This window comes from Taeniopygia guttata, chromosome 3 (genome assembly GCF_048771995.1).
Source record: "Taeniopygia guttata chromosome 3, bTaeGut7.mat, whole genome shotgun sequence".
Lineage (NCBI taxonomy): Eukaryota > Metazoa > Chordata > Aves > Passeriformes > Estrildidae > Taeniopygia > Taeniopygia guttata.
In genome coordinates, this window is record NC_133027.1 from 91,928,195 (window position 1) to 91,943,138 (window position 14,944).

A 14,944-nucleotide genomic window follows, 5' to 3' on the forward strand; every position below is an offset into this window, starting at 1 on the left:
CATAATTGTTTTGGAAGATATTTTGTCTAAACTCATAGCAACAGTTCCCTGCTGGTTCTCAGGACTGTTTACCAACACACCTAGCCCTTAAGGAAAGGAAAGGTTGAATCCTAACTGTGAGTGCTACTGTTGCTAGATACTTGTGTGACCACTTTCCACTACCACACAGGAGTTTGGTTAAAAGAGAGGAGATGCTTCAGCTGAACTGGATGGAAACAAAATGCAGGGGGAAGAGACCTACCCTGGCAATTCCCTTGTTTCTAACTGCACCCTCTCATTTCATCTGAATGTATTAAATGAAGAGTCTCTGTCCTGAAAAGGGGTGAAACAAAGAATGGCATTTGATCCCTTGGCTCTGTCCCTCTCAGCATGGGGAAAAGACCAAAAAAACCCAAGACTTTGTGTTCAGAATGGGACAGTTTTAAACAAAAGCCACACAGACACCCAGAGCCTCACACCAGTAGCAAACCCTCTTCAACAATCCAACTATCACATACCTCTAGCTAATTGCCTCAGCCCCCTCAAAAAAGCAGTTCTGTGCAAAGCTGCACTGTTGAGATTTTTTAGAAGTGCGTATCATCCCCACTCTATAGATCAAGGATTCAGATATCTTAGGAATGACTGCTAACAGTGTGGAGGTTTAGGTTTTCCCATGCCCATAGATGACCTCTGCCCATCTTTGAATAAATATATATATCCAGACACAAGAATTCCACATTGTGCACCTTATTCCATCAAAGCGATGTCCTAGGCAACAAAGCAGCAGTGAACTCTCCAAAGTCACACCCAATTAGCCACTGTAAACCTGAGCTTGACCAGAAGGCAGGGATTCTGGCTTGAAAGGAAAGGCAGCTTGAAAGTAACAGTAAGTTATAAGCAAGTCCTAAACTTTGCAGAACAGCCCAGAGGACTGAAAGGCAGCATGGCCAAATTTAAGGAGAGCTTCTGTGAGTTACGCTAGGAGAGGATGGAAATAGTCAAGTTCACACTCCAAGAAACAAAGCATCAGTGTGCAAGAGCTGTTTTCCTCAATGACAAGACACTGTGTCTTGTTCCACTGATAGTACAGCTCAAGAGACTGTGCAGACCTGAAATCCATCAGAAATTGTCCCTTTTAAGGATCTCAAAGGGCAATACAACCTCCTTTCTGGTCATTTAAATTAATCCTGGCAGCTGCAGGTAAACAGGTGTTTAAAGCTCTCTGCTTGATTACCTTCTTCCCTCCCTTCATCCAAACATCCACCTAAAGGAGGTGCTTTTGTACTCTGGCTTCTAAAGGCATTCTGTGAGACAGTGGGCCAGAGCAAGATTAAAACATCCAGCTCCTCAGCTGAAGCACTGCCTCTGTTTTCAAAGGGCTTGCAACTCGTCTAACTCCTTTCCCTCCTACCCCTGTGGTTAGAGCACGAAAGAGCTTTGCTGAGCATGTGAAACCATGACTAGACAAATGCAGTGGGAAGCTCTGCATTCAGAGCGCTGTGCCTGCTCCTCCTCTGCCAAACAAGGAGAGCAGGTTAAGCCCAGCCACCTTCTCCTCACACTCTGCACAGCTGTGAACACCAGCTTGAGAATGGTGCTCACACACACCCTGTCTGCACCCAGGGCAGATGCCGAGGACACCGGCACAGCAGGGCCACAGGAGTCCAGCTGTGACATATGCAAGAGGGAAATGGAGGCACGTTTCACCATGCCCAGGGGCCAGGGAGGAGGGCATCTCTGAGCAGGGTTAAAGCTAGCCACAAACCCACTTCCTCTGAACAGCACTGTCACTTGGGTACCCTGTCACTCCACAATGACACTACGCAGATGCATCACCGCATTGTGCCATGGTTGGTCAACTTTGACAGCTGAATATCCTTCAAAGGAGTTAAAGGCAACTGGCTCCTCACCCAGAGCATATGCGAACATACTCCAGAAAAGGAGGAAAACCACCTAACCCTCTTAACCTTTTGTAAAATGGAACATCATCAGGAAGCTCTTCTTTGGGACAGCCTACGTAAGGACAACACCCTACAAAGCTGTTACTCCCTCAAGCCCATGTATATAAACACAGCCCAAGCTGTGGCAATCTCTCTCATGCCTCAAAGCCTACGGCAAAGAGCTCGGCTGAACCCTGAGCAGGCAGCCCAGCCAAGGGCTTCATCAGAATATGCCCACACCAAAACACAGCACGCTGCTCCTTTAGGCTTCACTCTGAGCAGCTCCTTTGTTGCTCTAAGTGCCAGTAAACCCTGCACTGCCACAGAAAGGAGACAAGAAAACAAACTGAACCATATCAGCAGCTGCAGGAGAGACCTGCCCCCTGTCCTGCCTTGGCAAGGGAAGGCAGCAGCCGAAGTCAAGACCTTCCCCGCACCAGCACAACCACCCTCCTGCCAAATGATGAAGGACACAAAAGTACCGCTATCCAAACTATGCATATGTTTAAGCATCCAGTAAACCAGGCTGATCTCTGATCTGGCAAGCCTGCTGGAATAATGAGTATCCTGTGAATACATAATGTGCTGAAGTTGCCATTGTGTGAAGTAAGTCCATGGTTTGTCTGGGAGCCGAGCAATGCTGAGTCTACTGCTGCTTCCTGTTGCTTGTCCTGTATTAGCATTATTTTTGGATAGGCCCCATTATGTTCTGTAATCCTCACTGCAGTCAGTATGGCCACACTATTGTTCTTGGTTAATATTAGCAGCCAATGCCTCTGTCTGGGTGGCCGGACTACGATGTATTCCAACCATAAAACTAGCATGCATTAATGGGACAATGTACTGGGCTCAGAGGGGAGACTTGGGGTCTTCCCTCCACCCCTACTTAAAAAAAAAAAAAAAAAGGTAAAAAAAAAGTATAGCAGATTATTTTTCCCCCCTTTTTTAAAACTAATGATTTCAAGTGATCTCAACTACCAGAGTGCTTCATACAACAGCAGCATTTTAATCAGCACCTTATCTAGTTACGGAGTTATTTTCTCACGGAGCCCCACTTGTCAAAGAGCAGAAGATAGGCCAAAATGTCAATGGTTGCTTTCAACCTTCCCCAACAAGCAGATTACCTGCCCTTATCAGTCCCCCTACCTGTTTAAAGCATCCCACTGATAATTAAATGCACCAGTTACAAAAGGGTGGCAAGGTTAATAGACAGAATACCTAGTAGCCAGCCAAGCAAAACAGTCAGGTTCACATGGAGCAAGCCTGAACAAGAAGCCTTTCTACTTATTTACCTAAGTGCCTAAGAACTGGGTTGAGCTGGTAAAGGACTCTGGATGTTTGACTATTTACAAACCACTTCAACCACTTCTATCCACTTTTTGCAGTTTCTTCTGAACACTACAAGAATAATGAGTGTAATTTATGCTGTAGAATAGTGACCACAAGAACCATGAGCTCCACATACTAACAAGAAACAAATGCAACAGCTTCTAGTTTTGACATCTTTCCTTGTGTTAAGACACAGGGGTTACCAGTTAAATTATTAGAACTGAGTCAATTAACACATAAAACTTCAGTTCATCTAGAGAAATTCAAAGGCAAGCTTAGTTTCAGTTTTCAAAACCAATCCAGTCATTTGTGTTATCTACAGAGAAGTACTTTTAAGAACTGTAGCTTAAGGCGCTTGCTTCGTAGGGCATCACAACTGCATTAGGAGTGAAGTTGGAATAAACAGCTCAGACCCAAGTGCAGCAGCCTCAGAACCAGCAGACTTCTACTCCAGCCTCCAGCCCACTGGGAAGCGATGTTTCCTTGAGTGAACTGCAACTTTAAGCATAAAGCATCAATTTTACGCAATTTATTTTCAGCCATGCTGACTTCCAGCTGCATAAACAAGCTGACAGTGCTGGATGTGTGCAGCCTGAGAAAGTTTAGGAATAAGCTTCAGTGTCAAGCCCAATCCAGCTGCCACTGAAGTTAAACTGGAGCAGGCCTTTATTATAACAAGAACAAAAATTCTAGGAGCAGGCAAGATGAGGATTTATTTTTAGACATATTATGTTAATATAATCAAATGGATTTACCATGAAGATGAAGCTCTGAACTGGCTCGAACATAAAAAAACTCTTTTAACATGTAAGAAGTCCATAACCTCTGAATGGCTGCATCACTTCTCTCCAGTCCTGGGAAAAAAACAGCCTTGTAATGCTAATTATGCTTCAGATGTCACTTAATACTCCCAGCTCTGTTTTGAATAGTAATCCTAGGCAAAACATTACATTTTGAGTGCTAAGATTTATTCTTATATTATTAATCAACAATAAATGACAGAGTATGGATTTGATTAATATGCATCTTGTTATTATAAGAATTTCTTCTGATCTACCCATGCTCCAAGATGATTTATCATGCCTTGCTCAAGAAAAGCTTGAAAAATAATTTAGCATTTGCTTCTACAAGTTTTCAAGAAGTTAACTGGAGGGAGAGAAGAAACAAAATAAAAAGCCAAATTTTACTCTTATGACTGTGATATATTGGGCTTAAAAGAAAAAAAAGGAGATGAATGTAGTAATATTTTTTCTCAGATTCAAAAGGCTGTTACTTTAATATCAGCTGCAGATTAGTATTTTGGACACCTCCTGTGTCAAGAGAGAGGGAAAAAGTTCACAAAGCTTAAAAAATACTAAAGCTCTTTTACTATGCCTCCCTAGCCACAGAAAACATATTTTACGTCTTCAGGAATCGGGACCACTAAGATTTATCATGAAAAAGGTGCCAGGATGACTATTTAATTTTTTTTAGGTTGACTATTTTTATTTTAATGTTGAAATAAGATGTTCAAAACTCTTTTTAATTGTATTTTATGCTAAACTCACTGAGATGCTGGAGGGTTTTTTTCCACCTCAGTAGTTTCCTGGTGCATTGGTGCAATTGGCCCCAATATTAAATAATTACAAGGAGCATAATTTTGGAATAAACAAGGTGTTTGAAATTGGAGCTATGCATACCAAAGGAATTGCAAAGTTTGACCGTCTCACTCAGTCTCGCCAAACCCCCATAAGATCTTTCTTTACATAAAAGTGAAGTGTAGTGTTAAGTTTTGCTTAGTCAATTGATGCTCAGCTCCCTCAAGGTGCAGCACACATCACACTTGGGGTTCTTTAAGAAAGGCCAGAGGTTTGATTCATGTGAGAGAAGAGCATGTGTCTGCCTTGGAAGCAAACTTGTTCAGACAGAACACTTTGACAACTGGAACATGGAAGTGCTTTTGTTCCATACTTTTTTATATGGCTTCATAAAGCCAAGCTTGCCTGTCAAGAAAGTCAATGAAGTCTCGAAATGAATGTAACAAGCAAGCCTAGGTGCATTTCACTTTTTTAATCATCATCACTATTGTTTCAATGCACTGAAGAACTACCAGCTACTGCAGGGACAGCTTTCTGATCCACTCCAGTTCCTTTATGCTAGGCTGGTGCCCTGTTTCCTAGCAACTTACTCAAACCTCCCATCACTTAAATTAATTTATGGCCCACCATCTCCACACCCATTACTCACAGGGGAACGTATCAAAACTGACAAGAGCAAACCCCGTAAGTTATTAATAAGACTCTGACACTTCAAATCTACATTACAACTGCAAGCTTCCTCTAACAATACTTTTAAAGCACCCCATTCTCTCCCCTTCCTCTCCTGCATGATGAATAAATGCCTCTAATGCAATGCAACTATTTTTCACAAATGGCATAAGGGGGCAGATTGACATGGGAAGAGGCTTTTTCTTTTTAATTTTTTAAGTAGTCAAGGCAACAAGACTTCTGAATGTTACTACTGACTCAAGCTGGAACATCTAAGAAAAGCCTCCCTCGGAGAGTAGAACACAATCCAGAGAAGGGCATGAATTTTCAAATGCAATATTATTAACATTTTGGTCTAGCTCTTATTACCTCTACTATAATTTTCAGCTGAATGTAGTCAAAGATACCGCTCATGATCAGCCACATGAGTAAATGCAATGCTAATCTCAAGCTCTTTACTGAAGTCAACAGTATTCAGCCACCTAAAGAGTTTTTAAGTTCTGAAATTTCAGCATCAGATTAGAGCTGACTAAATTAAGTTTACTACTTTATCCGTAGAGCTTTGAAAATGCCTGAAATGATTTGTGTACACAATTTTAGTACAAATAAGAGCTTTGCCACATTAGATATTCTTTTGTTCAAATGCCATTTGGAAGTCACAATAGCTAGCATAAAAGCTGTGTCCTGTGGAAGCTAAAGCTGGGAAGCAGGCTTGATAATTGCACATGGACTATCATCAGAGTCTCAAAAAGTGCATTTCTGCCTGGGAAAATGCAAGAGCTTATTCCAAAATTCCAAGCTTATGAACAAAGCATCTGAAGTTGTTGAGTTTTACCCATTTCAAAGGTTGTGCTAGAGTTTTGCTGCTGCTGCTCCAGGATTCCAGTGCTGAATGAGATTCAGTGGGACAATAGAAGCATTTCTTTTTACTAAGATGCAGGCAAGCTTAAGAGACTTCTGTCAGGGTCCCCACCCCCTAAACCCACCCTCTACACACAGATTTCCCTTACCAACCCTTTGAAGAGACAGGCTGCTAGAAGGAACATGTTTCATTTTCACACTATTTTATATGCATACCTATAGATTCAAGGCAGTCAGATTACTGGGAGCTAGTTTAAAAAAAATCCTTGATGTACCTGACTTCTCTGACAAAAGTCAAAATCTGCAACACAAGCGTTACAGCCATTGGCAGAGCTTCAAATACCTCAGATTTTTACAAAGCCCTTTATCCCTTTGATGGCATATTTGATAACAATTTTATCTCATTTCATGTTGGGGGAAAAAAAGAGAAAGAAAAGAGAAAGAAATAAAGGACAGACTTGTACTTTCAACAGAGAATACTTTTGTTAACTCTGCTATTGTACTTTGCAATATTATCTCCTTAAAAACAGAGACTTAATTTCTGCCTTGTGCCTCTTTAGCCCTCGATATTCCACAAGTCCCGACTGACAGAGGAGGCAGGTAGGAGGCAGCACAGGACGCCTCAAGAACACACGGCTGCCTGCAGCACTTGGCGGCAGGACCACAAAGTGGGTGTCTACACCACAACTGGAGAAGGAATGCTTTTGGGGCGGGCTTTCCTCCCCCAGAAGAAGTCCAGGTTCTCCCAGCAACCAGTCCTTATCTGACTATGACGGGCCAAGCTCTGGAGGGTGCTTCCACCTTGCCAGCAGCGACAGTGGCAGAGGATAGGAAATGAGATTCACCCCTCCCCTGCATGCACATTCAGGGCCCTCCCCTCCCAAAAATGACCTTAGGCATCTAGGTTAGGATGACTGGATTTACAAAACTGCTGAGCATCAACATACCCCAGGGCAGTTGGTAGGAAATTGTCTGCTCAGCGCCTTTTGGAGAAGGGGTGTGTGTGGCAGGGGGGAAACAGTTTTGTTTCCTAGGTGATCTCAAAATACAAGTTTTAGGAGCAGAAATTTGGGAGCATTCAGCGTTCGTACCACAGCATCCCAAAGAGACCCTCAAAAGCCAGACAGGAGCCCCCCAGAGCAGTCACCCCCAGGTTTTGCTCGCCTGCATGCGGCATTGCTGGCACAAAAACCGTGCACCTCCTGCCATCTGAGGCCACAGCACTCGTCCATGTCCATAGATCCTGGAGCCTGCCTCTGTGGGTTTGGCCTCAGTGATGGTCGGTTTGGAAATATGGTCCTCACTTTCTCTGCAAGGAGCTGAGGGCTCTCTGCAGAGCTGACCATCAAAGCATCAACCCTCCTGAGCATCCCAGAAGAAACAAGCAGCAGTGATGTCTGAGTATTTTTTCCAGCCAACAATAAAGCAGGACCACCGAAGAAGGAAGGGGTCACCCATCCTCCATCTCTCTGCTCTACAGGGCTGACCAGGATTTACTAGAGTGGACCACGCTGGAAAAATGCCTGGCAAAAAGCCCCACCTCCTTGAACCACTGAGTTTTGCACGCAACTAGAGGGAAGCCAGAATCTCTGGACTGCAAGAGGCAGGTAGCCAGGAAAAGGTGCACTGTGGGGAGGAGTGGGTGAAGTGTACCAAAAGCTAAAGCCAGGCTTTTCTCAGTCTTTAGCTTCTGGAGTCCATAAGCACCCCTAAACACAGCCAACTTCCTAGGGAAGCTGGCAACTACTTAACCAAGAACAGCAACAGCAGCTCCCCATCCACACCAAACAGCGCAGTGAGATTTCCCCTTGGGAGAAGCAGGAAGCCTTCCCAAACACGCTCCAGGGAAGGAGGCCAGCTATGACACACACTTTTCACACGGGATCCCTCTACAGCCCCTAACCCACTGCTCTTCTGGCTTAAGCCCAAGACTTCACTGGTTAAGAAAAAAAAAAAGAAAAAAATGAACTTCTGACCTTCTGAGTCTCAAGAGACTTATTCATGCTGTAAAGTGTAGAGATACTGGGTTTGCTTCCCTGACCCATTTAGATCCCCCTCACTGCACATCTGACTTTCAAATTTAACAGGCTGTGCATTGTGAGCCCCAGGGAACAAAAACAAAAACACCACTACATTTTACTCATTTCTGTGCTGCAGATTCCCGATGCTCTTGCCAAGATGCCTGCTCCCTCTCAAATCCTGATCTCTCTTCCCTTGGCACAAGAAATTGGAGTTCAGCTCACTAAGGACATCTCAAGCACCATCCAAGAGACCCAGAGCCAGAGCAGCTCAAGCAACTCACCGGCCAGGCGAAGCTGAAGGGGATAACGATCCGGTTCTTTTCATTATTCCGGTTGTACTTTAAATTGAAGGTATTTCCTCCGATGACAGGAGTGGATTTGGATCCGAAGCTGCAAGGACCGCCAGCGGTGACCCGCGATTGATACTCCTTCAGGCAAACTTTAAAATAGGTGTCACACTCGTCTCTGGTGCATTTTTTATCTCCTGGGTTTCGGGTGCCATCGCAGCAATTTCCATTTTGCAGTTCACCATTCACATTTTGCATGGATAAGATCTCCAACTCGAACTGTCCAGACGCTAAAGTCACCTGTTAATCCCAAGAAAAAAACCGAAGAAAAAAAGCAAAACAAACAAACAAAAAAAAAAGAAATAAAGAAAAAGAGAAATAAGAAACAAGAAACAATAGACAGACAGTTACCTAACTTTTTTCCCCAAACACAATCTACAACAACTCTGAAGACAGGAAAAAGTAATTTCAAGTGTGCTTTCAAGAAGCACATACATAGTATTAAAAATAAAACAAAGCCAACCACTCCAAGCTTTTCCCTATCAGACATCTACGGGAAGGGCTCATAAATCAGCCCAACTAAATAACGCCACTAATGCCAAAAAACAACCTTAAGTGCCAGCTCCGAAAAAAATAGCGTGAGGAAGGCTTCCAAATGGTTAGGAAATAAAACTAAACTAAACCAGGAGTGCATACGCGAGGAGCAAACCCAGCAAAACGATGTAGCTCATAAAGCACTGTCTGGAAAGGCACCCAACCAGCCCCATGCCTCCCCCGGGGTGCAGCTGAGCCGGGGACGGCTGGAGCTGCCCAGCTGAGACTCAGACCCCGCTCATTAATCACCCCAGCAATGCTATTATTAAAAGAAAAAAAAAATTATTAAAAAAAACCCCAAAACTGTGGGGAAGTGATTTTTCGGGGAAAATAAAAGCGATTTGCAGTAATCGCGTTTCTCTTTCCCAGGAATTGAGCCTTGCTGCGTGTTCGCCATCTCCAGAGAGAAGTTAGGGCAGCAGCTCCGCTCCGGCCGGAGGAGCCGTGCAGAAGCGCCAGTCCGGGATCTCCCAAACCCATCTCCCGCAAGCTCCGCAGAAGAGCGCCAAGTGGGCCGGAGGCCGTGCCCGGTACGTACCTGGGCCCGCAGCGCCAGGAGCAGGGTGAGGATGGAGCACGCCGCCGCGGCTGCCCGCCGGGGCGCACGCATGCCGCCGCCGCCGCGCTGCCCGCCCGCCCGCCTGCAGGGCCGCCGCCGCTCGCTCCGGGTCGGGACGCGACGGGGAGGGCCAGGAGGGAGGAGGAGGAGGAGAAGAAGGAGGCGGAGGAGCTGGTGGAGGAGGAGGAGGCACCGCTGCTGCTGCTGCTGCCGCCGCCCCGCTCTAATATACCGAGGCGCACCCGCGCCGGACAACGCCGCTTTTCAAGCGCTTTCAATAGCGCCCCGCTCTTCAATGCAAAGGAGCCCGGCCTCCTTTTATCCGCCTTATTCTCTCGCCTCCCCTCTTTTCTTTCCCTTTTCTTTTCTCTCTCTCCTTTTTTTTTTTTTTTTTTTGTTTTATTATGGCGATTATTATCCCAGTCCTTTTATTTCTTGCGGCGGAGCCCCTCGCCCCCCCGAGACACACACACACACGCACACACTCACTCACTCACTCACACACACGCACATGCAGCACACGCACCGCCCCGCAGCCGCCCGCCCGTCTGGGAGCGCCGCCGCCGCTCCGCTTCATCTAGCCCAGGGCAGCAGGCGCATGCGTCCATCCATATGCATGAGGGGGACAGCAGGAGGAGGGAGCAGAGGAGGGGAATGGCACGGGCAGGGGAAGGCAGGTACCGGCGGGAGGAGGAGGAGGCGGCGGGGATGGAGTGAGCTGCGGGTCGGCGGCTCCCCCACCTGAGGAAGGTGGCGCGCCCCGGCCGCCCCGAGGGTCCGTCCCTCGGGAAGCGGCGCTCCGCAGGTGCTTCCAGCGCGACCTGGAGCAGGAGGAGCCGCGCTGAGCGGCCCTGGCGCTCCCGGCTGAGCGCTTTTCCCGCCCCGCCGCTCGCTGAGGGGACGCGCGGGTCCTGCCCGCCCGGGAGCCGCAGCGCGTTCCTCCTCGCCTCCTCGGCGCTGGTGGAAGGAAGAACGAGGCCTTTTGGAGGACACTTTTTGCTGTGTGAAACCTTTCCCTTGCCGCTGGCCGGCGGCAGCCGCCCGTCCTTCCCGCCCCTAGGTAGCTGAGGCGGGGCGGGCTGGGGGCGCTGCGGCCGCGGCTGGCGCGCCCTGAGGGCAGGGAGGCACGGCTGCCCGGGACGCTCAGGTGGCCCCGGCCAGCGCCTGTCCTGAGGGAAGCGGAGGTGGCAGTCGCCACCGTGCGACTCGTGCCCGCCTCGACACGAGGTCGCGCCGCCGAGGGCCTCCCGCGCTCCGAGTGGGAGGAAAGATCCCTCAGCTGATCAGTCCCGGTAGCACAGTGCTGGCAGAGTGCCGAGACCATCGGGGAGCCTGTGCCTGCGCTGCAGAGGCTCATCCCGGTTTTCAGGTGGCTGCTGGGGTTGCTCTGCCACACACCCTTTGAGGAGCAAGGTCCAGAGCCGCACGGCCAGGTGATTTACTTAAGGGACTCCCTGCCACACGTTGCCGAGAAGCCCAAAAGTTTGTGCAGTAGCAAAAAGAGTCCAGACTGGTTCCCAGAGGAAGAGCTACACATCAAAGGGCCTTGAACAAAATAAGAAAACCCAAAAAAACCCCACCCCTAACTTTGTCTCTGGTTTGGGAAGTCCCTGGGCTGCGGGTCTAGAAATTGGGTGACTGCTGGGAACTTGCTGCATCACTCTCCCTTTTTCCTGAGGCGCTGGCGACAGGAACTTGGCCTACATGACGTTCGGTCTGACCCAGAACAGCTATTCTTATGTCCTGATCTATTCCACCCCAATCTGACACAGTAGATGTGTGAATGTCTATTTTATACACCAGAGTCAGTGGTACAGAGGAAAACAAGATTTCTGACCTAATTTTATATCCTTTGTTTTCATTTCCTATGGCAAAAGCAAAGTGCCTGTTCTTGGCTGTGAGGTCTGACTCGTTCTAGGGTGCCCCAGGCTGGAAAGCTCGTAGTATTTGTGCCCCCCACCTTAGAACTCAGACTTCCACCACACTCCTCCAGATCCTCTTCCCATTTGGGAATTCATAACTTAGATTCACACTGGCGATTTTGGCATGCCTGTGAGGTGTGCAGTTGCCAGATACTCCTTCCAGCCTTGCTTAGCCCCCAGGTTCCAGCAGTGTTGGTTGTACCTTGTTGGATTCATTAACTTTTCAAAGGCTGGTAAACCATCATGGTGTTTAATCTGCAACATGGCTGCAGTTTGGTGATACCAGTGCCTCTCTTCTTTTTTCCCAGTGGGTGTTGGTTAGCTTCCACAACCTGGTTAAATGTTACTCATTCCCAAGCGCCACATATCTGCTCCTCTGGGCCTTTAAATACCCTGCTGCTGCTGGTATGCTCTGTACCTTTAGGGCAGGTCTGGAGTTGGCCTTTCTGTAAAAGGTTACTCCACCTGTTTGACTCCAGTGCTTAGGAAATCCAGTGTTCTCTTTCCCACAGTGCTTGTGACTCAGCAGTGTAGCTGCCCTCAAACAGAATTACTTGTCCAACAACTTAAAATGCTTTGCAAGCATTAATGAATTCAGTCTCCCAGTGTCTTGAGGTGGAGAGTATCAGTGATGGGTAAAACAAGGCAGAGCATGAATCCTGTTCAGAAGTGCATTGCAAACCCTCTCCCTTGCAGCCCTGAAAGAAATTTTGACCTCATGGAAGTCAGCAGTAAAATCCCCCTAAACTTATTTAGTCTAGAATTTCCCCCTTGGAGTCCCATCTCTTGCCTTTTTGCTCTGGGCTGTCAAGAGCCCAGAGACCCAGTAGCCAGGGGCCCCCTTGATCCACTGCACAGCAGCACTGAAAACCAGCTGAGCGCGTTGCCTGCAGCCTGAGCATCTTTTCAAGATGCTCCCTTCCCTATGGATACAGCAACATGCAAACTGCTGCATGTGCACAGGGGCCTGGACTGCAGTTGCTTGGAGCAGCCTGGGACCGTACACATAAAATCCCCGCTGCAAGGCTCTGCCTGCATGTCTCATGAGGTGTGGAACTGACATGTCTTCCTCTGTGGCTGGTGAACTTTTCAGCGTTTGGCACTGGGCTTTTTACATTGCACAAAGTTACTTCCTGCTAATCTTCCTATTCCGACATAATTAGATCACATCCACATTAGAAGCTGTTACAGACATCGAGTGTGCCAAAGCCCAGCATTACAGGCAGTGCTTCAATTCAGGCTTTGGGCCTGAATCAGCTCCCTAATATAGAGCTGTTCATTGAGGCCAGTGGGAGATTGCCCCGGACTTCAGTGGGACCAGGATCACAGCCTTTAGAGGGAGTGTCTGGCTTAGGAGGGTCAGGTGTCCTGAAGTCAATTCTTTGTGCGAGGAAAGTTGTAATTTCCTTTTAAAGCTCAGTGACTCATTGAGCCATGGCTGTGAACAATCCCACAGGATTTCCTTAGATTTGTGATACCTGTAGGTAAGCTTGGAATGGTGCCCCTGGAAAAGTTCTACGTTCAGGGACCTGATGCATCTCATTTGGTGACTAAACTTTTGTTTACTACTGTAATGCAGATCAAGACAGTTGCGTAATCATAGGGGACTGATTGCTGCATCAGCCTCCAATAAACCAGTTAAAGGACTACCAGAAAAGAATCTGTTGACATGTGGAATCTGTGATCATAAAGAATTCATAAAGCTCAATGACCTCTTTTCACAGCAAACAAAGAGGCTAAAGGAGCCCTTTGTTCCTCCAGATTTTTATAAAAGTAGTTTTGCTCCTCAAAATTAGCCAATAAAATAAATTTGCAACAGTTTTAGATGTAAACCTGGACAAACTGAGTGGAAGAGTGAAATTTCATCCACTCAGCTAATCCTTTATCTAGGAGTTAAGCTTCCCTGTTGCAAGGAGAAGGATGTATCGCCACAGTCAATCACGGATGAGTGAGCTTTTAGATAAGGCCTTTCCTATAATACACCCACAACACTTCATTTTCCTCTGGCTGTTCTGGAAGTGACCTGCCCACTTGGGCGAGTGTCGCGGAGCAGAGATAGGGCCCGCGCCGTGCTGCTCGGCTGACATGCATTTCAGAGCAACACATTCCAGCAGATGAACCCATTTGCACAGTTGAGTGATCTAAACTTAGAAAGCTAATTTCTCTAATTACAAAGTGAGACTGAACTCCTGTAAAGCTTTTCATCACCTGAGTGGAATGGGAATTGCGCTTCCATAATCATTTAATGCTTAGAAACTAATTAGGAAGCATTTTGTGGGGAAGCCACACCCGGTGTTAGACTATTTCACAAATGGAACAGGGGAGAAAACTACCACTGATGAGAAAGTTGAGCAAGTGGCAGAGGTTAGGAGAAAGATCACAGTTTACCCAGGGCTGCAGAATGCATTCCCACTTCCATGAAATCTTCCCAGTCAGGCAATTTCTTAAAGCCGCGTCTTCAGGCAAGCTTTCCAAATGTGACAAAAGATTTTGGAGAAGAAGATGCTCTAGTAACCAGAGCCTCAAATCTAGTTTGCTGCCACAAGCCCTTACTTTCTCCTTTCCCTGGACAACTAAAATTTCAAAGCTGCACTGTATTTATTGTGCATGTGCATTTTGTCACTTTGAGATTCCCGTCTTAGTTTTTCTGTATGTTAGAAATATTTCATTCCCCAGAATGATAGTGAGGCACTAAATCTATTTCAGAGGATACTCAGAGAAAAAAAAAAAAAAAAAAAAAAAAAGATTCTGGGGTACTCAGAAATTACTGCAGTGAGAACCAGTAAAGTCCCTGAAAGAGTTAAAGCTGTAGTACCAAAAAATACATCTGTTGTAGAACCTTTATGTTTTATCCCACTAATTAAGTGAATCCATAACATTATTGCTTTCTGTCACAGCTTAAAATTGAGACCTTACTCCATTCCAGAGAATAGTGCTGTTTGTCCTTCAGTTTCCTTTATTTATATGCACATAAAACTTGCTCTCTGGTTGTTTCTCTGTTAACCCTTCAAGGATCAGATGCCTCCACATTAACCTGTGGACCCAACTGCTTTGTCCTTCACTTATCCTCCCCAGGGGTGGGATTCCTGTGCAGCAGTGATTTGATCTCAAATCCCCACTTTCTAAAAGCAGGGAAGAGCTGGGACTATGGTTTTAGATCTGGGTAGGGGTACAGCTTATCAAGGTGGAGTAGCTCCCAGTAGGTG

The 14,944-nt window shown here is 46.6% G+C and overlaps 1 protein-coding gene across 1 annotated transcript in view; it reads right to left on the reverse strand.

The window, feature by feature from the left end:
• JAG1 (jagged canonical Notch ligand 1) overlaps window positions 1–10,379 on the reverse strand; it is a 36,042-nt gene extending 25,663 nt beyond the window's left edge. Inside the window, exons 1-2 of the mRNA XM_012572272.5 lie at window positions 9,796–10,379; window positions 8,658–8,963 (exon numbers count right to left, since the gene is read on the reverse strand). Of these exons, the coding sequence (XP_012427726.2) occupies window positions 8,658–8,963; window positions 9,796–9,867 (378 nt within the window). The 5' untranslated portion in view covers window positions 9,868–10,379. The remainder of the gene's footprint in view (window positions 1–8,657; window positions 8,964–9,795) is intronic.
• Between the last annotated feature and the right edge of the window lie 4,565 nt (window positions 10,380–14,944).